The 27,917-nt window shown below is 32.6% G+C and overlaps 1 protein-coding gene across 2 annotated transcripts in view; it reads left to right on the top strand.

The window, feature by feature from the left end:
- Nucleotides 1-27,710, top strand: part of KIF18A (kinesin family member 18A) — an 85,597-nt gene extending 57,887 nt beyond the window's left edge. For both annotated transcript variants that reach the window (XM_033208102.1, XM_033208103.1), the window contains exons 14-17: nt 15,065-15,509; nt 16,234-16,341; nt 24,454-24,563; nt 27,094-27,710. In XM_033208102.1, coding sequence (XP_033063993.1) covers nt 15,065-15,509; nt 16,234-16,341; nt 24,454-24,563; nt 27,094-27,176 — 746 coding nt within the window. In that variant the 3' untranslated portion in view covers nt 27,177-27,710. The remainder of the gene's footprint in view (nt 1-15,064; nt 15,510-16,233; nt 16,342-24,453; nt 24,564-27,093) is intronic.
- The last annotated feature ends 207 nt before the right edge of the window (nt 27,711-27,917 follow it).

Genomic DNA, 27,917 nt, shown 5'->3' on the forward strand with positions numbered 1-27,917 from the left:
AAATAAATTAAACAGAATGCTAGAAGTTACTACATGCTATGAGAAAGAAATAAAGGGAGTTCAGGAGTGTGGCCAGGGAGGAGAGAGATTGCTATTTTCAATAGCATGGTCAGAGAGGATCTCACTGATTAAACTTGAAGGAGTTCACAGGATTAGCTATATGAATATCTGGCAGAAGAAACTTTTTTAGGTAGAGGGACACAATCACAGTGCAAAATCTCTAACATAGGAATTTGCCTGACATATTCAAAGGCTGGTGAGGATACGTAACTGGTACAAAGAAAAAGAGAATGAAAGTAGTGAGGAGATCAGAGAGAGAAAGGGAAGGAAGGCAGATCACATAGGGCCTCCTAGGTTACTATAAGGACTTAATTAGTCTTTTACTCTGAATAAAACAAGGAGCCATGACATGGTCAGCGCAGAAATGTAACATATCTCAATTGTGGTCTTAAATAATCTCTCTGACTGCTGTGGTGAGAATAGATTATACTATGGCAAGGGCTGAAACATGAGGAGGCTACTAGAATAACCCAAGCAAAAAATGGTGATGATTCAGACTAGGATAATAGCAACGGAGCTGGTGAGAAGTGGTCAGATTCTAAAATGTTTTGAAGGTAGAGCCAGCAAGATTTCCAAGAAAATTAGATTTGGAATAGGAGAGAAAGAAATGCCTAAGATTGAATCTAAAATTTTTGAACTTAGCATCTAAAAGAATAGAGTCACCTTCAGAGAGATAAGGAAGACTTCAGATGGAGCAGGTATACAGGGTGGAGGTTGTAGAAAATTAGGAGTTCTGTTCTAGGCATGTTAAATTTGTCTAAGATACATCCAAGTGGAGACCTCATGTAGGCAGTTAAGAATCTGAAGTTCAGGAGAGAAGTCTAAGCTAAAATATAAATTTTTGAGAGTTGTTAACATTTAGATGATATTTAAAGCCATAGGACAGGATGAAATCACTAAGGGATATTGACTTTTTCCTGTAATATACATAGTATAACTATACCCTTCAAGTTTTACCACTTATTCTTGCTTTTGTTTGAGGTTTCCTTTTTAATGCTGAAAGTTAAAACATTTATGTAGTAAAATAGCTTTTTTCTCTCTCTCAATGCCTTCGGGATCTTTCCTCAAAAGGCCTTTCCATTCATAAGTTTTTAAATTTTCCTTTCCACTTTCTCCTAATTTGTGTTGGTGTTAAATGATAGGCAAGAATCTAAATTTATTTTTTCCAAGGAGACGAGCATTCTTATATAGATATATTGGCAATGCATCCTTACAGCAACTGTGTTTTTTTGTACAATAAGTAGTCATATATAATTCTGTTTACTCGATTTCTACTCTATTGTTCCGCCTGTTTGTCTGTCTTAGGGCCAGTAGCTATTATTTTAATATGTGATACTTTATAGTATTTTTGTATACAGTATGCTAGCCCTTCTTCATTATTCTTTGTCTGAAAAATATTCTTTGCTTTGTATAGGAAATGAATATCAGAATAATTTCTAGTTTCAAGGAAATTAAATTTTTTTAATTCATAAATTGACTTCACGTATTTCCAATATCAAATCTTCTTACTCTAAAATAATTTGTCTCTCTATATTCATATCTTTTTGTATGTTCCTCAGCAAAGTTTCAGAGTTTTCTTCATAAGTGTTTTATAAATTTGACTGAAGAGATTGCTAGATACAATATTTTGTATTTTTGTGACATAGACTACTTGTTATTTTCTTAAATTAATAAGCCTAAATTCTTATGCAGGAAGAAGCTAATTTTGTACATTTTATGAATTTTAATTATTTTCTAATAACTGGACTTGATTTTTGGATAGATATTTATTTGACTTGAAATCTTTACCTCCAAATAAGTGTATTGACTAAGAGTAAAATATGTACCTATTTTGGGGTCTGGAAAACAGATAGCACACTTATTGAGTGTAGTACACGACAGGGGTGCTGACAGCATGATTTATTTACAGAACTGATAAAATTTCTGACATTAAATGAAAAGTCAAGATTTCCTCATTATCCATCTGGAAACTCACATTTGGTAATATTTCTGTCTGTAACCTTTCCTTTTTTAAAATTTTGCACCCAATGTTGGTGATTTTATCTTAAAGTACAGTAAAAGATACTAGGAGAACCAGTCTCTTATATAGTACCAATATTCTGATTGAATATAGAGTTCACACATAAGCTTAAGTTTTCCCTAAAATTACTTGAATCCAAGGAAATTTCATTTGAAAGATAGGAAATCTCTATACTAATTTCTCATATAACAAATATAAAGCAGAAAATGTTAATAAACCAAATCTTCCATATTTCTTCCATTTGGCAACAAAATTTAATCATGAAACAATGGAAATCATGCTTGTAGACCTAAATACATTTTGTTTGACTCATTGTTCCCATGTACATAAGACAGTATTTAGTTATTCATCTATAGCTGCAAATATTACTGTGAACTAAAAGGTTCTTTGTATTGTCCCTTCTTTTCCATCTTTGGTAAGTATAAATACTGGGAAAATGAAACTGAGAGAGAAACATGGTATCTGCTATTTCCCACAGAGAAATATCAAAAGGTTACAGGTTGATTTATTATTCAAAATGCTGGATTAATTTAAAGGATTATAATAGTTCTCTATGTATTAGGATAATAGTTCCCTACGTATTAGGGAACTAATACGTAGGGAAGTATAATACATCCCTAACCATGATAGTGTCTCGTAAGTGTATTATAAAATGTTTATTAGTTTGATTAATTTAGTGGTACCTTATCTTATATTAGTTTGGTTAATTTAATGGTACTTTATCTTAGAAGTTTACATATCTTATAAATAGTAAAAATTCATTTACCTGTATCATTTGCAACTATGAATTCCATGAGTCATAAGGCTGTTAAAAAGAATCCAGATTTATGATGAGTACACTAATTGTATCAATCGTCTGAAGCCTAGAAGTGTTTATTGAAATGCATACATTAATATTTGATTTCACTTTAGAACTTTGCCAACTAATTTTGATTTAGCATAGTTTCCCAGAATTTCTCCTCACGTACATATTAACAGGAGTGCTTGCTTGCAAAAGAAGAATCCTTGCCATCGTTTTGTACCAAACTTCAATTAGATCTAATCGCATTCATCAATGTCTCTCTGTCATGAACCCTACTTTGCAGCCTATGACTCATGTTTGCTAAATACTGCATTCTTCCTTTACAATAACATACAGCTCCGTAAATCTTTTAACGTTTGCAGTCTTAAATTTTTGATAAATTAGTTCCTCTGGGTAAAATCATTCAGAACACATGATATGGCACATCAAAAGATGACCCCAAAAGTCCTGCCCATTTTTAAGAGAGGCATTTTAAGCACATTAGTGATAAATTATCTAGCGTCTTTATTTTATGTAAAGGAACCATCTGTGAAATATTTCAAAAACCTGAAAAATAAATATAAAGCCCCCTCTACTTAAGAAACCACATGAATTGCCATTTAGTAGTTGTGTTTTAGAGATTTATTTAAAACAAAGAGAGAAAAAGATGTTTCTTAATTTATCTTAAAATATTTTTAGAAAAATTGCCATAAGAAATGAATAATATAGTGACATCTAAACTAGTTTTAATCCCTCTTGTCTCTCCACTGCAGTCTACACTTCACACTGCCAACAAAGTGATCTTCCTAATAAAGTGTAGACCTCTCAGAAGGGTCTTCAAAGGCTTTCCAAGTCCAGTGTCAAGCTATAGGCATACTTTTGTCCAGCACCTGGTATCCCAACCTTCTGTTAACATGATTTCTGTTTCTGGCCTCTGCAATTTCCAGGCTTTTCCATCAATTTCAAATGCTGCTTTCTCTACCTCCATCCCACTTCTTGGCCTAAATCTTTCTCCACAATGAGAATCCAATTCAGATACTTCCTTCTTTATTAAACCTTCCTTTTAATGGATCATCTTTCCTTTGCCTGCATATATTTCTTTGTATACCCATGGCTTTTAAGTTTTTTACTCCTTTCACTAGTGTTTTAACCTTATTACTGTCTTAGCAATAAATATTTGTTTATTTTAATTTGGAAAAAAGTCAAACCAAAAGAAACAAGATATACTTTATTGACTTATATTAGTATTTAGTTTTAATAGCCTACTAGACTTTTTTCCTAAGCATACATTTGTGGTTTGCTTTTTTAAAACAAAAACAATGGAATCTATTATACATATAGTTGATAACCAGCCTCTTGTTCACTGAACCACTTGCTGTAGACACATTTTCCCATCAACAAATATGAATTTAAGTCATTTTTAATAACTGCATATTATATTTACCTAATCTCCTGCTAATTAACATTTAGTTTGTTTCCACTTTATTGTTATAAGCAACACCCCACTAAATGTCTGTGCACGTGTATTTATTTTGCAACTTGCCTAATTATTTCCTTAGGCTAAGCCCCTAGAAGAAGAATAGCTTAATCAAACAGTATGTATATTTTAAAGGCATTTGATATGCATTGTCAGATTCCCCACCCCCAGAACTATTAAAACTGTAGTCTACCATTGTAAGTGGGTAATGAAGGTGAAGGTGAACAGTTTTTCATGTGCTTTTTGTCTAATTGTAATTTGTTCTGAATTAACTACCTCTTCCTTTGCCTTATTTTGCTCTTATCTGTTTTATTTTGTAAGAATTATTTCTCTCAGAGACAGACCAGCCAAGCTATATACACATATGTACGTAGACATACATACACACACATACACAAGCTCTAAATCCTTTGCCAAATGTGTTACATGTATCTTTTTCTCTCTTATTCATGGTTGGTTTTGATTTTGATGTAACCCAATTTTAAGTTATGAAGATATTCAGATTTTATTTGCTTACTTTCTCTTTTCAGTAATAATAGGAGATAGCATTTCATTTTGGGAGCAATGAAGTAATATGTTGCCTCCTATTCATATTTTTGAGTCTGCGAAGAAAGTTTTATTTTTTTAAATCTCCATTATGTTAATTATATGTGTTATTACTGTGTATTACTTGCATTACTTTTTACCTGACTTCTACCTGGAAAATAAGAAACATGACTCCAACTCTGACAACAACAAATATAATTGCTATCATGACTCTGAACATGTCATTTTGCTGTGAGCAATGAATTATGAAATAATGAAGTTTAAATAAACACTAAAACCATCTGTACTAAATTCCAATTGTGTGTATAAGATGATCCCCATTGTAACTTTCCTGGTGGCCAGTGGTTAGAACCACTCTTTTAAAGTAGAGATTCAGTGAAAAATAGATATAGATTGCTAAACTATATAATTCCCATGACATAGAAATATCATAGTTAAAGTAAGTAAAGGCCTTATCTTACTTGAGCCTTTCAGTTTTTGCTACTAGGAAGCATTTGTGTGTAAGTTTATTCCTTTTTTCTTATAGTAGTGATGGATTAAAACCAAGCATTTGGTTTAAAATTATTTGGATTTGACTTGTCATTGACAACTGTTTTAAGGACATTTCCAACATTTCTTAAAACTATCATTAGGAAGATATAAAATTACTGGGGATTTTTCTTTTTTCTATTGGAATATATGCCGGATGATTATATATAACAAACTTACAGTATTTACAATATTTCTTTTTTTTTTTTTTTTGAGACAAAGTTTTGCTCTTGTTGCCCAGGCTGGACCGCAATGGCACAACTTCAGCTCACTGCAACCTCCGCATCCCGGGTTCAAGTGATTCTCCTCCCTCAGCCTCCCAAGTAGCTGGGATTACAGGTGCCCGCCACCATGCCCAGCTAATTTTTTTGTATTTTTAGTAGAGAAGGGGTTTCACCACCTTGACCAGGCTGATCTTGAACTCCTGACCTCAGGTGATCCACCCCACCTCAGCCTCCCAAAGTGCTGGGATTATAGGCATGAGCCACCATACCCGGACAGTATTTACAATATTTCTAAACAGTATGCTATACTGCTGTTTCTTGATTCATTAGTGTTTAGATGTTATAACTTCTAATCATGAGAGCTGAAGAATTAGCTCACTTGCAACACCACCACCTTATTTCTTCTCTGGTTTTGCTAATGTATTTTAGTAGGATCAGGTAAGAAGTGACATGTTTATGTTATATAATATATATATATTAAGTATATAATTTCACATATTTATACATATGCTAATATGTGTAACATTTAATTTTAGGGCCTATTTAAGGAAATATTTTATAATTAAATAAAATATTATTAAAAACATCTATTAGAAGTAAGAATATACTGACATTTCTTAAAACTAATTTTAGGGAAACAGACATGAAGCAATCTCTTCCCCCACCCCTTTTTTTTTCTGCTTTCTACTGGAACATTTCACAGTCCTCAGCCAAATCTGTGAGATAGACTTCCTGGAGAACTGAAATATTTGAAAGATGCAAATACCGAAGTAGACTAGATTGCGCTTATAGGTAGGCTTAAGTAGCTTAAAGAGCAATACCACCAATAAATACATTTGTGGATATTTCTCTTGAGGTATAGGCAGTCAATTTATCAAACCTTTTTCAAGTCTTTCTTATGTACTTCATCAGCTTCTCCTGTGTTTTAGTGTCAAAATCAAAATGCCCAATTTATTGCTTTTATTACACTACCATACATCAATTATATATCTTAAAATCCTACACATTTGAGAGATAGTGAATGGCAGATGAATATCCAAACTTTATTTACTTTTTTAACCACTTAGCCACTCACCAAATATTTATTTATAATTTTTATAACCACTTAGCAAATGTAATTTAGTCATGCCAGTTAATTATGTTTTCATTATGATTTCACTGTTTTTGTTTTTATTTTTAGCTGTGGTTTTATTAATAGCAAATTTAATACTCTATAATACTGTACAAGTACACAATGTTAATATACTTACATTGTAATCCATGTTACATTGTTTTAGAATCTGGATTATTAATGATGAAAATATTTGTATTTCTTCTCCATCTAATCCATGTTTTCAGTGCATGCATTTACAGTTAATTTTAAAAGTGGTTTTAATACTTAAAAGTCTTTTGAGAGGCTTGTAAAACTTGGCAGTCTCAACAAAATGTTTTTGTCTAACTTCCTTTTTAAGTCTGTCTTTGGACTTACAGTAAACAAACTTTTTGAAGCGGGAATCTCTAGCCATAATACAGGAACAGATGAATAGAACACTCACCACTTTATCCTGAAACGGACATTTTCAGTTTTTTATAGGATGCCTTAAAGCATCATATAAATATTTTAAAATGTTTCCTAAACTATTAATGAGTATTGCAAAAACTAGAGTTGGACTTATTAAACAAAGCTTTGCTTTATAGCTGTCTCCAAAAAACTAGTCAATCTGGGGGAACCTACAAATGTCAGTCTTTTTTATTTTTATGTTTCATTTACAAAGAACTTTTTGATTTTTCCATTTAGGGGGTATATGGGCCTGGCTACCAGTATTATAGAGAAGTGGGAGAAAAATCAGCATACATTTATTATTAAGAAATTATTTAATGCACCTAGTGTCAGCTGTGCATGTTGGCCCCAGTCTGCAACCTGTCCAGAGAGTAAAACTTCATGTCTTTTAATGGGGTAACAAAGGAGCAGTTACCTGGCATTGTAGGTGATGGTAATGGGGTAAGGGAGATCTGGGAATCCAACTTCCTTATACAGATCCAAGAATTCTCCTGTTTTAACTCCACCCTGTGCTTTCAGAGACAACCTCATGCCTTCAGTTCCTGAGATCTTCAGAGGTTTGAAAGAGCTGATTTTTTATTGGCTTCCTACCCTCTACCCCAAACATTATTCCCCCTTTTTTTTTGTCATTTATTATTTTACAGAGCAGGATTATATTTATTATATAAAATAATCAAATGTATAAAAAGGAAAATAAAATAATTCATTATTTTCCCAGTGAGCTATAAACCTGTGTCAACATTTTGATGAATTGGGTTATATTTCCTTCTCTGTTTTCTATTACTTTTCCCCCCTTTTTTGCTCAGGAGGTTTGTGTGCTTTGATTTGTTTTTGGTTGTTTTTGTTTTGTTTTGTCAAAATTGGAATCATACTGTATACTACCTCATTAATGAACATTTTTTCATATCAAATAATCTATAAAATATAGTTTTAAATATCAGTGTAATTGTGGATGTTCATGTTCATTTAGTTATTTAGTCATTGTTTAAGTGATTTAATTAACTTCTGTGGTAGGGGCTCAGCATTGTGTGGTGGTCAAGAACTTGGCATCTGGATTAGCAAAAAGTCTGAGTTTGTATGCCAGTTCTGTCATTTCTTTACAGTTTCTTTTTATAGGTCCAGTGAGTTTTCTGTTTGCTTATTATAATTATGCTTTTTCCTGTAAAATTAAAGGGAAAAAATATATTCCTGTCCACTAATCCAACAGCCCAGGGAATGTAGAGAAGGAATCAGAGCCACAGGTAGTCTCAGCTGGAAATCTGCCCCTTTGGGCAGATTTCATCCATGTGTGTATCTCATCCATGTGTGGTATAGCCACCAGTGATGGGAACAAGCCTGATAACATTGGGTACTTTCTAGTATTTTTTTTCTGCACTGAAACGGCTGAGCCAGAACTGAATTTTAGAGCCTCTTAGCACTACTTTTAGTGTTCAGATGTTACCATTTTACTGTATTGCATAGCTGTATCTCGCTCATTCTCCCCAACTCCCACCTATCCCATCATCCCTCATTCTAATTTAAGGGCCTTTACTGACATCTGCCAGTGTCTTTTGCTTATTAACTCCTTAGGATAGCATTGAAGGGTAAAGGATAGGGACTACTTTAAGTTATTCTCCTCCATGCCTTCCTTAAAGAGTCTGAGCTATACAATATTCTTCAGAAAGTCCGCTGATATTCTGGCACTCAGATGATAATTTTTTCCCATTACCAACATTAGGTCAAGTTTACCCTTTTTTAAATGATGTGATCATTTTAAAGGGAATCTGAATGGGAGCTAGATGCCTCTATTCAAGTTATCACTTGGTTTAAAAATTGTCTTTTGCAGTTAACCTTCAAATGCCTTCTGGTACTATGGATATTTCTCAAGTGTGCCAACCAAGTACTGTTTCTAGTGAGAAATTCTTCAAGCGGCCAGTGTCTTTTTAAATTCCTTCCCTATCAAAAAGAAAAGATTCTAATATGTATATTCTTTTATCAAAACTCATTCAATTATAAGTTTGCATTTTGCATTTGCAAGGTTCATTAAACATGGATCAAAATGCATTGGCTCCTTTTGAAAGAATTGAATGCTATATTAACAAAATATTAGAAGAGGAGCAGTTAGGCCTTGTATCTGAAAACATAGTGTGTCTATGCCTGGAACGGTCTATAAACCTGTTTTAATTGTTTAAGAGTATCTAGAGATGAATATGCAGAGGAAGTAGGGTATCTAACCTAAAAAGAGATGCTGTTTTTAACATCATTCTACCAACTTAAATCTTACCCATTAATTGCCCTTGGTACAACTTCCTAGGAGCTGAACTTCATTTTCAATACCGTCTCTATCTGCTACTCTTGTTCTAGGACCATTTCCTACTTATCTTTACTCCTTTTCTTTCCTTTCCCCTACCTCAGCATAATAACACTCATCATCTCTGAATAAGAAATTACAACCTCAAACCCCAAAGAGTTTCTGTTGCCTCAAGTCTCTATGAGCGTCCAAACTAGAAAGGGAAAAATGCAGATTCCAAGACTCCTACAGTTACATGGATCAGAACTGAAGAGAGGACAGAACCCCAAGCTTGATAAGTGGGAGTAGAGGGAAGGGGATGTCAAAAAAAAAGAATGCCAAATTTGAGGGAATGACATGCATAAATGGTTCATGGTTTTATGGAGCACTGTCAATTCTCTTAATTTTCTTATGTAGAATTAATATATACTACTTTCTGTGAACTCTTTATTATAAGGCAGCTAATTAGATATATAGATATTATAATACCCTTCTCACATCTCTCCATCACTGCTCCTACCACTTTTACCCAAGCTGTCATTTCTTGCTTAAGCTATAGCAATAGCCTTGTTCCTGATTTTTCTGTTTTCTCTCTTGACCATTCTTGACACAGCAAGCAGATCAATGTTTTTCCTAAACATCAATCAGATCACATTATATCCATTCCTGAAACCCTCCACAGATCTCCCTTTGTACTTGGAATAAATCAAAACCCTTGGTTTGTCCATAAATCCTAAGTTACCCCTTTTGATCTCTCTAGCCTCTTCTCATTCCGCCTGTCCCTCTAACTCATAGCACTTCAATCAAACTAGCCTCTTTTCCTCGAGCTCAACAAATTCATTGTTGTTATTGTATCTCTGCACATGCTATTCTTTCTGCCTTTTTCCCTAGATCTTCATAGAACTGGCTCCTTAGCCATTGGTCTCAGATCACATATACCATCCTTAGAATTGTCATTCTAGCCATCATAGTTAAAACATCCTTTCTATCTCCCATTACTGTCTATTCCATTTCTCTGTTTTATTCTGTTTACAGATAATTTATTATCATCCTAATTTATTTGTTTATTGTCATCTGCCTTCTCCCCTCAAAAATGTAAATTCTTAACTATCTTGTTTACCACTGTACCTAGCATGGTATGGTAGGTACTTAATAAATAATTGGGTAGATGAACAGTGGATTCTTTTTATGCAGGTGTACTCCTCTTATATTGTTGCTTTTGTACCATAGCTGACTACAACTTTTTTTTCATAAATAAAACATATTGATCCTGGATTTAAAATAGTAGTTATTTTTTTCTTGTAAATTTTTTGACATTATGCTTGTTATTATTTGGACATAAATTTCAAAAAGTCCCATTCACTTATAAATCCCATGGGTCATAATCATTCAAGGTAATAGAAATGGAGCACACTTAACAATACGTTGAGGAGTTAAAGTCCCAAGAGATGTTACGGAAATAGCAAAATTACTCAGAAACCATAACATACATTGCTACCCACTACCTCTTATATGTAAGTATATGATACACTGAACTAGTTCCTTAGATAGACCCTAGAGAGATGTCTTTCCAAGTGACTGCCAGTCTTCCCTATTCCAGTTTGCAAGAGCGTGCCTTATAACAATGCATTTTTAATTTCCTGTTCCTTTCTGTGTAGCACCCACATTGCTAGGGTATTTTATTGACTATCACCATCTATATGGTCTCTTGTTCTGCAAGGCACAGCCTGCAACTTTGTGATTCATTTTCTCATGTTATGGGGCCTTTCTAAAGGAATTATAATCTGCCTCCAAGTTCCTTCTTATCACTTCTACTCTATAAGCACAAGAATTACGGAATATTGTTAGATAGTGTTTTCCCAGGCTGAATCAGGGGAAACTACAACTGTCCCATGCCTGCTCTTCTGGAAATTTACCGTACACCCTTTTCCTCTAATGGAAAAGTACAGCAGATCTCTTTTATAGACATGGACCTAACATATCCAACAGCTCTTATAGCCTATTAAACTTTCTGATCCCCCAACTCAACCCTCTCCAGTTGCCATACCCACGTAAACTTCTTCATTACCTAACTTAGCTAAAGGATAATAATTATTTATTTATTATGTAATTGTATTTATATATTCTAAAACTTGTATTCAAAGTAAAATTTAGTTGTTTATTCTTTTAGTTTTCATTAAGTGGGGTCATTATCCTTTTATGTTTATAGTTACAGAAAGTTGACTTAAATTTTTATTTAAATCTTTAAATTTTGTTTTTGCTCTGGTTAGCTCCTGAAGCTTTCTAAGCAACTAATCAGCCTAAGTAGTTCTGAAATGACCATCTGCCTTCTGCCCTTTTATTTTATCTGAACTTAAGGAGAATGAAAAGAACTCTTTAGATTTATATCATACACATGCTGTGTGTCTGTAGCATCTCTTCTTCTAGGCCCAGTAAAACACTTGTATGTAAATCCACATTAACTACCACATCTCCATGCTATTCCTTCAGCTTATATTCTACCAGGAGAGCAGGATTATAGCTAAAGATATATCATTGTAACACCACTATTCCTTTACTAACAAATTGTTAATCAGTCTAATCATACTAAATTTGATGTCGGGTGTACGCTTAGATTATCCCAGAGGACATGTGGATATTTCTTCAGTGTTCTACCGAAAGACTGTGATTTTTATCACTCTTTACTAGCAGTAGGGAAAATGTGGTCCACCATCATGGGAATTTGCACAGTTGCCACTCCCAGAGATTATACCTTGTAAGTATGTATTTAAAAAAATAATGACTCTGAATAATTCTTGTCCCTTTAGATTTCATGTTCCATTGTGTCTTAAAGTTTAAAATGTTATTATAAGGTCTGCATTTGCAAATAACATACCTGTTTCAATAATACCTGTGGTTTATATTAACATCAGCCTTGATAAACCGGCTATCTTATAAACTGAAAGTGAAGCATTGTTTGAAATATATGTTTTAGAGATAACAGTAAGTTAGTTTTTGATGATTGGAAAGTAAGTTACAACTTTCCCTGTAAAAGATGTAATATTGACAGTTGAAACATATTTGCATTTCTAGAGCCTTTCTTTGAACCCTTATCGTATAATCCTATCCGTATATAAAAGGGTAATATCCTCTTTTTTCTAGGGGATATTAATGCCCACACTGCTTAAGTGAGTTGCCCAAGGTCACTCGGTGAGCTGTTGGTGGAGCCAGAAATAGAATCCAAGTCTCCTGACTCCCAATTCAGTCCTCTACCCTCCATGTAGTTTTCTATCCTCTATACCCCTGCTGCCTCTCATGGGAAAAGAAGTTAATCTTCCAGCTATTAATAGCCACCAAATTGGTGGTAGCAGCACAGTGGAGAAAAGTAACTGTCTTTACACTGCAGCATTAGTATAAAAATATCTGGTAATGGAAAATTTGACAAATGTCATGTTAAAGGGAGTGGAAAATTATTTTAAGATCTGGATCTCATTTATCTAGTTCTCAGAAAAGTAAAATTCCTTAGTAGAACAGGGATCATATTTTTCTTCTGTTTTTAAATTTTGTTTCCTAGAGGGTAATTGTCAACCTAGCCATAGCAGAACATGTTGTCAACTAATATAATAAGAATAGTGCATGTACTGTTGCTGATTGCTTTAAGTGTATTTTCTAACTTGGTTGAAAGTTTGAATAGCTTTATTGAAATGCGTAACACTTATCTTATTCTGCTTTCAATGTTCTTTAAGTTAGTATTATATAGTATAGTAAATATCAACTGGGAATTTTACTTCATGATTAGACAAATGAATGGAAATACACATTATAGTTTCTTCCATGACAGTACACTCCGAGCAAAGGTATTCCATGTCAGACACCATGAAGTTCACCAGAGTAGAGTAGGTAAAGTAGAAAAAAGTTAACTGAAAAATATGAGATAATCACACTGAAGTTGATCAAGTGTATTGTTACATATGTCATTATTTGGGGCATTAATAAAAGGTGTTTGCCAAATGTTTGTGTTTTTAAATGTTAAGCATTAAATACTAAATCTAGTATTGTGGGGTAATAAGTTCTAATGAAACAATTTGTTTCTTAATTTTGGACCAAGGACCAAGAATTCTCCAACTAAAAATATCAGAATATTTTGTTTCTATTTAAAGATTACTAAAAAGTCTTTAATCAGAAGGATGACATGAGCAGAATTATGTTTTAACTATAAGCAGAAAAAAGACAGAATTGGTAGAGATTGGGAAATCAAGGGAAAAGGAAAAGGTTAAAAAAAAAAAAGTAGTAATTTGGAACCCAGGTGACAGAGAAGGTAAATGGTAAAAGGATAATTAGAAATATGAGACACAGTGTAGAACAAGACACCTAGAGGGTCAAGTACAGCTCCTTAGGGAAATGTGTACATTTACTGGATGGAAGAAGAAGAAGAATGCAGATGTTAGAATAGTACAGATATAATTTTGAAAAGCTACAGGAGTTTTCAGATAAGGCTGAGAAAGATCATCAGAGTTGGTGACCTTTTGACATTTGGGAGACTGACTTCACCAGAGTGATGAGAGTGAAAGTACTCTGAACTCTTTGAATTATTTCGTTTATCTTTAGTATTAAATCTTGTTTTTGCAAACCTCTGAGTTATGTATGATATAGGAGACAAATAGTTAACTAGAATGCTTAATTGACTACAGTTTGTATCTCAGTATCCTGGGGACAGGCAAGTTGATTCCAGGAACCCTCCCAAATACCAAAATTCATGGATACCCAAGTCCCTTACATAAAATGGCATAGTATATAACCTACACTTATCCTTCTGTGTACTTTAAATCATCTCTAGATTACTTATAATGCCTAATACAATACAAATGCCATTAAATGGTTGTTATACTGTATATTTTTTTATTGTTTATTGTTTTTGTTTATCTGTTTGTTTGTTTTGTGAATATTTTCAGTCTCTGGTTAGTTGAATCCACAGATACAGAATCTGCAGCTACCGAGGGTCAACTGTGTATACCTGACACTGTAACAGAAACAATGCTTTCATTCACACAGAATTTTACTGGTTATTGCCATTCTTGTTCATTTAAACTAGACTTCCACTCAATTAGTAATAAACTGGCCACTGACACCCAAACCCTAGCATCACCAAGTATACTCATATAACAAACCTACACATGTACCCGCAAATCTAAAAAACAAGACAAAACAAAAGTAATAAACTGGTAATATTTTACAATGGAACAATTGTTAACCTCTGTGCCTATAAAAGTTTAATACTGTTTTCATCTTAAACCCAAATCAAACATGAAAGCTAGAAATTGTGAATTTTCGTGGAATTGATTGGTAATTTGTTTCCTAATTACCCAATATCTCAAGAAAGCTATACCTAAAAATTAATATTGATATTAGCAATGTATTCATTTACTGTTATAGAATTTCCTTATAATGAGTTTATCTTTATTTAAAGTTTTTAGCAGTAAACCGTTATATTTTCCTTTCCAACTTACATTTTTCAGATTTTTATCAATTGGCATAAAAATACCTTATTATTCGGGTTTGTTCATTTTAAAAGTAATGGGGTTATTAAAAAAATTAAAAAACTAGGAAACATTATTAAGTGTCTTTAATTTCTTTGAATAGGCTCGTCTTCAAGTGGATCTAATCTGGTTAAGACTCCCACACAAAAAAGAACTCGGAGAAAACTAATGCCATCTCCCTTGAAAGGACAGCATACTCTAAAGTCTCCACCATCTCAAAGTGTACAGCTCAATGATTCTCTTAGCAAAGAACTTCAGCCTATTGTGTATACACCAGAAGACTGTAGAAAAACTTTTCAAAATCCATCTACAGTAACCTTAATAAAACCATCATCGTTTACTACAAGTTTTCGGGCTATCAGCTCAAATATAAACGGTGATAATTCTCAGAAAATGTGTGAAGTAGCTATCCCTCATAACAGAAGAAAAGAATGTGGACAGGAGGACTTGGACTCTACATTTACTATATGTGAAGACATCAAGAGCTTGAAGTGTAAATTACCCGAACAAGAATCACTACCAAATGATAACAAAGACGTTTTACAACGGTACAAAAAAATAATATTTGCCAATTCTTTTTTTTTAAAAATAGACTTTCAACTATTAGTTGAGGTTTATTTCATAAACCAAGTGTGCCATTTTGATTATAAAACAATCTGTTTTACTTTCATTAAATTTTAATTGTCTTTCTCTCTGAATATTAATTCACCAACAAAATATTTTAAAGTCTTAAATTTGATATCTTAAGTCAGTTGACCCTCATTAGTCTAGGAAAGACCTTAAGATATGTTTAGTTTGTTCTTCTTACTCTGAAGTTGGATTATACAAGCTATTCTTGGAGAATTATCATGTTTATTATTCATTAATATTTTCACTGAAGGAAATTCCACACTTTCTATTGATGTTTAGCAAACCTCAACTTACTCTGAAATGGTCATACCCCTAAAGTATGGTTGAATGTGTGTCATCCAAGCAAACATATCCTTCTCACTTTATCTGCATAATCATACCCAATCTAAATATGGAAAGAAAAATACCTTCACTCTTCTATGCCATTGGGAATGCAGAAATCTCTCGATAGCAACTTTACCTATGTTATAAAGAGAAAAGAATACCCCAGGGCTAGCAAGGGAATCTTTATAGTACAGCAGAATGTTTTTCTTTCTATATTAATACCAAATGGTTTTCTAATTATGGACACATTTACTTCCTTTTCTCTTCATAGTTTAAATCAAAATTATTATTTTTTATTTGTCACTATTTAATATACAGGCTTGACCCTTCTTCATTCTCAACTAAGCATTCTATGCCTATACCAAGCATGGTGCCATCCTACATGGCAATGACTACTGCTGCCAAAAGGAAACGGAAATTAACAAGGTATGATTAAACATAAACTGGTTTGGTTCTATAGTTATATAAGTTAATATTTATATGTTATTTTCTATTGCTTTTTTATTTTTTGTAATTAGACTCTCAATTCATGTTTAAGCATACTTAGGATAAGTTGCTCTGAATGGGGTACTGGATTAATATTATCAAAGGGAGATCTTGAAAAACTCAAGTATTTCACTTTATATATATATAAAATATTTCCTATTTCAGAGTTTTAAAAATAAATTGAAAAGTTTTCTAGCTGTCAAAAATACTTAATTTTAACTTTTCTGGGGTGACAATTTTTACTTATTTGGTTATTTGTACTTATTTCATTATCCTTTTTAAACATTACCAAATTTCTTCCATCATAGAATTATGTTATTTTAATGGATTATGATATATGATTAAAATACAATGAGTGAAGAGACTTTTATTTCTGCCTAAGACAGTATAGCTTGTATCAGACCACCCCACCCATCAAGAACAGTTGTAAAAAGTGCATAAAATAGAACCAACAGCTGCTTGAAGGCAATGGAGAACAACCATTGTAGCCAGGATTGAGAGCCTAAGATCCCAGAGCAAAGGGAAATATGCTATAGACAGCCAGACTTTCTCTGCCTCTTTTTTATTTAGCATTTGCCACTTTTTGGCATAAGACATAGAGGCCAAACAGAAAATGGAAACTTAGAGCTATTAGCTGTCTTACTGAGCTAGGAAATCAAAATTATTCTGTACAGTTTTTGTCCTCAAGGTATTCCCCAAGTACTCAACTTTGTGGAATGAGAGGCTAAGACACCAAGCTGAAAGTAGCTGCTAAGAGGCTAAGGTGTTAAGCAGAGTGTTGATGTTCTTATGAGGCTTTCATAGAAAAATTGGAGTTCAGGGATCACCATGAAGAAAAGGCCCTGTTAAACACATCAGGATTTTATTTGAGATCCCTGAAGGGTAGTTCACTAGGAGTAGGGCAACCCAGAAATAGGCCAGTTCTTGAAAGTCTGAAACAGACCTTAGACCAACTCAATTCTTGATTGGATCAAGGTGATTTATCTTTGCTCTCCTTGCCACAGGAAAATTAAATTATCTCTGGAAGAATATACCATCTGGAGCCTCTATAGTTTTTTTTTTGTATATATCAGTGTTTGGCACTTAAACAAAAATTACAAAGTATGCCAGGAAACAGAACCAAATGACTAAAAATTAAGAGAAAAAAGCATCATAGGAGCAGTGATTCATACATGAGGCAGATATTGGGATTATCAGATAAGAATTCAAAAATTTTAACTGTATTGGTTTCAAATACTTTCCCAAAGAACCAGATTCTATTAAAATTAATCAAATGGATATTCTAGAACTGAAAATATAGAATTTACTGAGATAAAGAACTCAATAAATCAATTCAGCAGATTAGGTACAGCAGAAGAGAGTATTAGTGAACTGAAAGATTTGTTTTTTATTTTTAATTTTGTGAGTACGTAGTAGGTGTATATATTATGGGGTGCATGGGATATTTTGATACAAGCATACAATATGTAATAACCACATCAGTGTAAATGGAGTATCCATCCATTTATCCTTTGTGTTATAAACAATCTAATCATACTCTTAATTATTTTTTAAATGTACAGTACATTATTGTTGACTGTAGTTACCCTGTTGTGCTATCAAATACTACATCTTATTCATTATATTTAGATTAAGCATCCCCCCATTAACCATCCTCACCAATCTCCCAAAAACCCTTCCCAGCCTCTGGTAACCATTCTACTTTCTGTCTCCATGAGTTCAATTTGTTTAATTTTTAGCTTCCCAAAATAAGTGAGAACATGCCAAGTTTTGTCTTTCTGTACCTGGCTTATTTCACTTAACATAATTACCGTCAGTTCTATCCACGTTGTTGCAAATGACAGGATCTCATTCTTGTTTCATGGCTGAATGGTACTCCATTGTGTATACGTACCATATTTTCTTTGTCTATTCATCTGTTAATTGGCACTTAGGTTGCTTCCAAATCTTGGCTATTGTGCATAGTGTTGCAATAAACATGGTAATGTTTATATCTTTTCAATATACTGATTTCCTTTCATTTTAGTATATATCTAGCAGGGGGATTGCTGGATCATATGATGGCACTATTTTTAGTTTTTCGAGGAATCTTCAAAATTTTCTTTATAGTAGTTGTACTAATTTACATCCCCACAAACAGTATACAAGTGTTCCCTTTTCTCCACATCCTAGCCAGTGTTTGTTGTTGCCTGTCTTTTGGGGAAAAAAAAAAAAATTTAATTGGAGTGAGATGATATCTCATTGTAGTTTCGATTTACATTTTTCTAATGATCAGTGATATTGAGTTACCTTTTCATATGCTTGTTTGCCATTTATATGTCTTCTTTTGAGAAATGTCTATTCTTTTGCCCATTTTAAAAATCAGATTATTAGATTTTTTTCCTAGAGTTGTTTGAGCTTCTTATATATTATGGTTATTAATCCCTTGTCAGATAGATGGTTTGCAGATATTTTCTCTCATTCTGTGAGTTGTCTCTTCACTTTATTGATTGTTTCCTTTGCTTTACAGAAGCTTTTTAACTTGATGTGATCCCATTTATCCATTTTTGCTTTGGTTGCCTGTGTGGGGTATTACTCAAGAAATCTTTGTCCAGTCCAGTGTCCTAGAGGGTTTCCCCAATGTTTTTTTTTTTTTAGCAGTTTCATAGTTTGAGGTCTTAGGTTTAAGTTTTTATCCATTTTGATTTGATTTCTGTATATTGCAAGAGATAGGGATCTAGCTTCATTCTTCTGCATGTGGATAAACAGTTTTTCCAGCACTGTTTATTGAAGAGATTGTCTTTTCCCCAATGTATGTTCTTGGCAACTTTGTCAAAAATGAGCTTATTGTAAATGTATGGATTTATTTTGGGGCTCTCTATTCTGTTCCACTGATCTATATGTCTGGTTTTATGCCAGTCTTGTGCTGTTTTGGTTACTATAGCTCTGTCGTGTAATTTGAAGTCAGATAATGTGATTCCTCCAGTTTTAATCTTTTTGCTCAGGATAGCTTTGGCTATTCTGGGTCTTTTGTGGTTCCATATAAATTTTAGGATTGTTTTTTCTATTTCTGTGAAGAATGTCATTGGTATTTTGATAGGGATTGCATTGATTCTGTAGACCACTGTGAGTAGTATGGACATTTTAACAATATTGATTCTTCCAATCCATAAACATAGAATATCTTTCTATTTTTTTGTATCCTCTTTAATTTTTTACATCAGTGTTTTATAGTTTTCATTATATTTCATTATAGAGATCTTTTACTTCTTTGGTTAACTCCTATTTTATTTTTAGCTTTTGTAAAAGGGATTACTTTTTTTTCAAATTATTTCACTGTTTGTTTATAGAAATGCTACTGGTTTTTCTGTATTGATTTTGTATTCTGCAACTCTACTGAATTTGTTTCTCAGTTCTCATAGTTTTTTGGTGGAGTCTAGGTTTTTCCAAATATATGATAAGATCATGTCATCTGCAAACAAGGATAATTTTACTTCTTCCTTTCCAATTTGGATGTTCTTTCTTTCTTTTCTTTCTCTTGTCTGATAGCTCTACTTAGGACTTCCAGTACTATGTTAAATAATAAATACTGGTGAAAGTGGGCATCCTTGTCATGTTCCACAACTTAGAGAAAAGGATTTCAGATTTTCTGCATTCAGAATAGTACTAGCTGTGGGTCTGTCATGTATGGCTTTCATTGGGTTGAGATATGTTCCTTCTATACCCAGTTTTTTTAGAGTTTTTATCATAAAGGGATGCTGGATTTTATGAAATGCTTTTTCAGCATCAACTGAAATGATCATATGGTTTTTGCTCTTCATTCTATTGATATGATGTATCACATTGGTTAATTTGCAAGATGGTTATGTTGAACCATCTTGCATCCCTAGCATAAATCCCACTTGGCCGCAATGAATGATCTTTTGGGTTTGTTATTGGATCAGTTTGCTAGTATTTTGACAAGGATTTTTGCATGTGTTCATCAGGGATATTGGCCTGGAGTTTTCTTATTTTGATGTGTCCCTTTCTGGTTTTGGTATCAGAGTAATAATGGCCTCATATAATGATTTTGGAAGTATTCCTTCTGCCTCTGTTTTTCAGAATAGTTTGAGTAAGATTGATATTGGTTCTTTTTTAAATGTTTGGTAAAAATCAGCAGTGAAGCCATCAAATTCCAAGCTTTTCTTTGCTGGGAGACTTTTTATTATGACTTCGATTTTGTTACTTGTTATTCATCTGTTCAGGTTTTGGAATTTTTTCTGAAAAACAGACTGGTAGGAAAATATCCAAACTGATGTGCAGAATGATAAAAATATGTGAAGAAGTGAAAGAGACATGGGACACAATTTTTAGAAGTCTAGAATGTATGTATTTTGTGTCTCAGAAAGGAATGAGAGAAAGAATAGGGAAAAATAATATTTGAGATGATGGCTAATACTTATTCAAAACTAACAAGACATTAAACCATGGATTTGAGAAGCACTGCAAACCAAAAGCAGGATTAATATAAAGAGAAACATACCTAGGTATATGGTAGTAAAACAACTAAAAAAGATAAGGAAAAATCATAAATATACTGAGTTATATGACTAGAAGTTCATGATACATTCTTTATATACTATAAATTGAATGCAATGACAAAATATACTGAATAAATATAAAATGGATCTGACTTCCTCTACCTCTTTTTCTTTGCTATGTGATTATGGGGAGAAAAGTTTATAGAAGACCTTAAAATGACTCTTTTTAAATGTATTTTCCACCAGGAGCCTGTTATCATTTAAGCAACAGGAAACAAATTTACAAGTAGCCTACTTATTTGTGCTACACAGAGTATCTTCTCATAAGTGAATTTAATATCTGTCTTTGTCCCTCCTAAACAAAGTATGACAGAGACTTGGAATGTGTAAATTTAAAATTTATGGATTTTTTCCTAAATGTCTCATCTACGACATTTAAAATTTTGTATTTGCTAAGGTACAAATTTGATTTGTACAATTAGTCTGGTTTATATACAGAAGTCAGTCACTTTATGAGTGAGCCTAGCTAACCACAATCATCTGTTTTGTCTACATTTATCACTAATTTGCATAATGTCAGTTTTGTCATTTGTTCCATTAATTAGATTTAGTGAGTTTTCTTGTCCTTCACTGGTAGTATGTTGTGTTTACTTAGATGTCACAAATGTTTATAGATAAGAATAATTTTTAAATGTGAACTTAGCTATTATAAAATCAAATGGTTTTTCAGGAAATGTCCAGATATGTGAATTGTGTATTTGGAGTGATTTTAGATAAGTTAAAGGGCTTCCACATGAACAATTAATATTGTGAAATAATATTAAAGGACATGTAAAGAAAGTAACTTGATTTCTTATAGCCTATTAATTGTTATATTACATTCCCTCTGGTACCAGTAATTAGATCCTGCCATTAACTAAGGTTAAAGAGATTAATGCTAGAAATGTACATGATTACTTTTTTTAATCTTCCTTTTCCCCAATTAAAGTTACATGAGCTTCAGAGTAATAAACTGTGGTATTTTCCATTTAGCAGCTTTATATACATATTTAGTTCTGTATTTTTCTAATACAGTTTTAAAAATAAAGAAAGGGAAGCTCTCTATATATGTATTTCATTTATTTTGCATAAAATAGCATTAGAGTTTGAAAGCACTGGATATTCCAAAACCTACCCAACAGATTTTTTTAAATGAGAATATTAGATTTTTAATCTTAACAATTTATGTAATATTTCTGTAGCAGACTATTTTACTAAATTGATTAGCCTATCAAATATTTAAATATAATACATACATAATGTTAGCTTTTACTTCTCAATTATATTAATCAGAGTTTTGGATTGTTTGTTTTGTATTTATTTGGTTAATTGGTTTTTTGTTTGTTCCACAATCTTTTAAGCACCCCATAGCAGTTTCATACTTGCCATACATTTTTATTTTGTTTTGAAAGATGTCTAATTATTTCAACTAGAAATTATTTCAGACAAAATAGTATAAGAGATATTATGTTAATTGAGTAGAAACATTCTACCTATATAAGGGAGCAAAAGGTTAGTTCTTCACTTTATTTATAGTTATGGCAATATATTTTGCATACAACTGGAAGTGTCTTTGGATTTCTCAGCATAGTCTTTAACATAATTTGAATTTGCACTCATATCAGTTTTAAGTCTTTGTAGTTTATGACCTACAACATAAATGTTAAACATTTGATCAATGGACTATTTAACTAAATCGTAAAAATGTTTGGGTATATTTTACTTTTATATAAATACGCAATTTATTAGCATTAGATTTTATTTCTAGAAATATGAGTTCTAATCAAATAGCTTTATTCAAAAGCCTAATTTTCAAGAAAGAACATGCTATGAGTAAAAGGTAGGGTCCTGGAACTAGCCAAAGTGAATAATCGTACTGTGAAATAATAAAGACAACTTTGGGATAAATTTAAGAAAAAGCAATGTTTTATCAAAAGTAACTAATAACATTGATCTTTATATTTGAAAAAATAAAATCACCAAATGATCAAAAAAGAATTTCTGCCTTGGACAGCTGATATGTACAAAAAAGCAGGTTTAATATTCAAAACATAATCATAGTAATTTATCGCCATTTAGGAAGTGGGGACTACTGTAGTTGATATATTATTTGTGCATACAAATTTGTGATTTTACCTTCTTAAACTGTATATTTTTCATTACTTCCACTAAGTAGTCACCCCTTATTCAAGTTTTGCTATCTGTGGTTTCAGTTACCCGTGGTCAACTGCAGTTCAAAAATAAGCGATTGTAGTACAATAAGATATTTTAAGAGAGAGAGACCACATTCACATAACCTTATTAAATATATTGTTATAATTGCTCTATTTTATTGTTAATCTCTTACTGTGCCTAATTTATAATTTAAACTTTATCATAGATATGTGTAGGAGAATACGTAGTATATATCCTGTTTGGTACTATCCTCGGTTGCAGGCATCCAGGGCAATCTTAGAAGATATCCCCCTCCCGATGATAAGGTTACTATATAGTATCTTTATTAGTCAGAATTTCCCTCAACTTAGGTTGTTTGAATCAGTGTGGAAGGTTGTTCTTTTTCCACCCAACCCCCAATTCTACCTATTAACAATTGATCCACCTTAGGACTAGGAAGGATTGCTGTTTTTCAGGGCCCAGATCAAACTCATTGCATCCACAAAATTTTCCATTATTCTTTCTTACTCTACACTCAAGAATCTATAGCTCCTTGTATTATGAAAACCTTGGCACTATATTTTTGCTTTACCTTATATTATTTCATGTATTTATCTTATTTTTTTCTCTTCTCCACTGTATGTCTATTCTATAAGATTTTAGGACAGGAATTTTTGTGCCTTATTTATTTGTATATCCTGTAACACAAGGCCATAATAGGTGTTTAGTAATATGTCAACTCAAATTGAGTAAGAAATTTGAACCATCAGCAGTGTAAGACTGATTAAATTTTTGAAGCTAGAGCAAATGAAAACAGGTCATTCTTTTTATTTCAGTTTCCATGATTCCAATAATTAGAGATTTTTATTCTGTTACCCTGCTTTCATTTTAAAACAAAGTTTTTCAAACAATCTCACTTGTTTATACCTTTCAGATTAGGGTTCTTGGTCCAAATTTGTAACATGAGCTTAGGGTTTTTTGGGGGTTTTTTTTGTTTTTTTGTTTTTTGTTTTTACCTCTTGTGACTATGTGCTACTGATCTCTACATTTTGAATAATAGTGTTTGAGTGCTTGCTTATCTGCCAGCAAAGCACCCTGGAATATTCTGCAACAGAATTGTAACATACACCTACAATCATAACATTCAATTTGAATAAATATATTAAATATCCAATTTAAAATCACACACAGCTAAATTTCTCTGGGCCAAAAATGTATTTAGTACCTCCACTTCTGTGAGATTTCACTACTTAATATTTTTGTGTTTTATTTCTTTAATCACTGTTGCATGTAGAATATGTATCAGAACTTTGAGAGATAAAAAAAATGCTTAACTAAATTAAAAACTTTTGCCCTCAAGTTCTACATCAAACACTTCGTTAACTGCAGACATAAATTCTGGATTTGCCAAACGTGTTCGACAAGATAATTCAAGCGATAAGCACTTACAAGAAAACAAACCAACAATGGGTATGTCTCAGCTTTTAATTTGATATTTAATGATATGACTATGTAACACACTTAGTACTTTACGTTTTTAATTTTGTTTTCATAAGAATCTCCCTTTATTCATCACCTTTACTATATGGTAGAACAAGTATGATTATCCACATGTTATAGATAAGGAAACTTTAAAACACAAAAAGCATTTACCCAAGATCACACAGATACTATATTGGAGGAACCAAAACTCAAGAACCAGATCTTACAGCTCTACATTATACACCCTTTTAGTTATCCCTACTGCGTCATAATAATTGAAGTAATTGGCTAAATGTATTATTTAATGTTACTAATTAAGTATATTTTACAGATAAACTATACCCACTTTAAATTTTTCTCTTAGCGTATTATTTTGAGTAATCTGGCCTCTAACTCAATGCATAACTACTACACATATTCCAGTCTGTATCTAGTTATAATCATATTGTAACTCCCATTGGCAAGTTGGAAAAGATACTGATGGATCTTTCCCATCAGTATGAAAGATACTACATTCCATGAACCACATGTGGGAGTGACATGAGTTCATGATAACAAAACCACTTCAGTTAAACTAGTGGTATATCATGCCAGCCAGTTTCCAGGCCCCAACATCTAGACTTCTGTCTCTCTGATACTACAGTTCCTAAGACTTCATTCAGAAACTATTTATTTACTAGGCATTTACCATGTCTTGTGATGAATACAGAGAGCAGTAAGACATAGTTTGATTGTTCTCTATAGGAACTTATAATTATAGCAGATGCAATTTAAAGGTGTCTCATGATACAATGTTTCTAAGAATAACATGAAAGCTATTGTTACTTTTTTCTGTCAATGTCCTTTGATTAGAGTAATATAAAATTCCTCAGTAACTTTGTCAACCTGTATTGGTAAATGCTTGCTTCCTGTAGTAGCCAGTGTTTACCTTAAGTTCAATGGAAATTGAAACATCAGACAGCAAATTGAAACATCAGATAGTAAGGTAGTAAAGTATAAAATTTACCTTGATTATTTGGTTTGACATGTTGTACTTAATAATGCTTAAAAATGTGTATCTGTAGTTAGGTAGATGTGTACTGCCCCATTGATCTTCTGAAAAAGTTCTTCAAGAATCATAATTCTACAGCCAAATAATAAATTTATAAAAATTCTCAAATCATAGAAATTGGGTTTTTCTAATATGCTTATTATCTGAAGATACAAATGCATCAAATATTTCATGTATAAAGAGATGTGAATAAAAATATCAACTACGGGGAAAAAAAAAGTGGGAGATGATACTAAACCACAGTGCTTGCCAAAGAGGTATTCGTTTGTAAGGAAAGATATTTTATATACATTATAATGTTCAAGTGAAAATGCCCAAATGCACAGCAGAAAAAAGTGAGAATTGAGACTGCCTTCCTTAGAATGTATTAAGCCAAGTTTTCTAACTAACAATGTACCAATGTACAAATAAAAAAACATACGACCATCAGTAGGGAAAAAGGCAACTCCTGTTAACTGAGCAATTAGAGAAATAAGAAATAGTGTTAAGCAAATATGTCCATCTAAAACTCAAACCTAATGTAGCCAAGAAAGTGAATAAGCAATTAAACTGATCCTGAAAATAGTCAATGGCACCTTGTTGTAACAACACTTTGTTGAGTAGAAAATGATGGTGAAAGCTAATGAAGAACCAGAAGAATGGGCATAAATAGAACATACTTGAGAGGTGGCAGTAGGGAAGAACTACAGGATTAAGATCAGCCCTTTAGGAAATACTAGATGCAAATGATAATTTTAAATTGAAAAAGTATGGGCCGGGCGCGGTGGCTCAAGCCTGTAATCCCAGCACTTTGGGAGGCCGAGACGGGCGGATCACGAGGTCAGGAGATCGAGAACATCCTGGTTAACACTGTGAAACCCCGTCTCTACTAAAAAAATACAAAAAACTAGCCGGGCGAGGTGGCGGGCGCCTGTAGTCCCAGCTACTTGGGAGGCTGAGGCAGGAGAATGGCGTGAACCCGGGAGACGGAGCTTGCAGTGAGCTGAGATCTGGCCACTGCACTCCAGCCCCGGCAACAGAGTGAGACTCCGTCTCAAAAAAAAAAAAAAAAAAAAAGAAAAAGAAAAAGTATGGATGTTTAAATCCCTGGGGAAATAATCCAAGGAATGAGAAAAAAATGGTGATACAGCAAAGAAAGAAAGAAATGCTTGTAGAAATGGTCTTTCATTAGTCAGAAAGAAAGAAAGTGAACATAGTAATTAATTCAATGACTTCACCTGATGTCTGTGTATGTACACACACTCACTGAAACTTCAGTTTGCAATATGAATTTGAACAGCTTTTAAAAACCAAAGGTATTAATGTCTCTTTGTTGTTGTTGTAGTATTTTAAATTATGTTAACTAACAACTATGAATTTCAAGAGTAAATTTTTCTTTCTATGGTTATGATTTTTATAAGTTGAATGATGAAAACTTTTTGAATGATATTTATGCCATATTTATGCATCTTTTTATTTCTTCACTAGAACATAAAAGAAACATCTGTAAAGTAAATCCAAGCTTGGTTAGAAAATTTGGAAGAAATATTTCAAAAGGAAATCTAAGATAAATCACTTCAAAACCAAGCAAAATGAAGTTGATTAAAATCTTTGAAAGAAGACCCATCTTAAAGCTAAGTTTACCCAAATACTTTCAGCAAGCAGAAAAATGAAACTCTTTGTTTTCTTCTTTTGTATTCTAAAAAAATAAAATTCCAAAAGAAAAGATTGTCTTTTAGGTTTTTTAAATATTTGTTGCCTTTTAAAATCCCTGAGTGTAAGTTACTGTGGTGGCAGCTTAGTTTTACTATGCTATAACAAGTTGACTAGGACATTTTAGTACATGGTAGTGAGTTAAATTATCTTTATTATTTTTTGAAAATAAGAATTTAGAAGTGGTAAAATTATGGCCCAAGATGTATTTGGCTCGCTATTATGTTTCAATACATTGTTTTAATCATATATATGACTCTCCTTTTTAAAAATAATGTACAAGTGTCGATATATGTGCCCATAAAATCATTGTAAATATTATTTAAGTAGTCATCACAAATAAAATATTGTTCCTTGCTACTTGATATATTAAAGATGTAGATTTTAAAGTGTTTTGTTTTCTTGTCTCATTACTACCCCTTACATACTCTAAACCAATGGTCCCCAATCTTTTTGGCACCAGGGACCAGTTTTGTGGAAGACAAAACCACAGACTGAGTGTCAGGGGGTGGTTTCAGGATGATTGAAGCACTTTACATTTATTGTGCACTTTGTTTCTATTATTATTACATTATATATTATATATTATTAAATAATTA

The sequence above is a fragment of the Trachypithecus francoisi genome, unplaced genomic scaffold (assembly GCF_009764315.1).
Source record: "Trachypithecus francoisi isolate TF-2019V2 unplaced genomic scaffold, Tfra_2.0 Lachesis_group8, whole genome shotgun sequence".
Lineage (NCBI taxonomy): Eukaryota > Metazoa > Chordata > Mammalia > Primates > Cercopithecidae > Trachypithecus > Trachypithecus francoisi.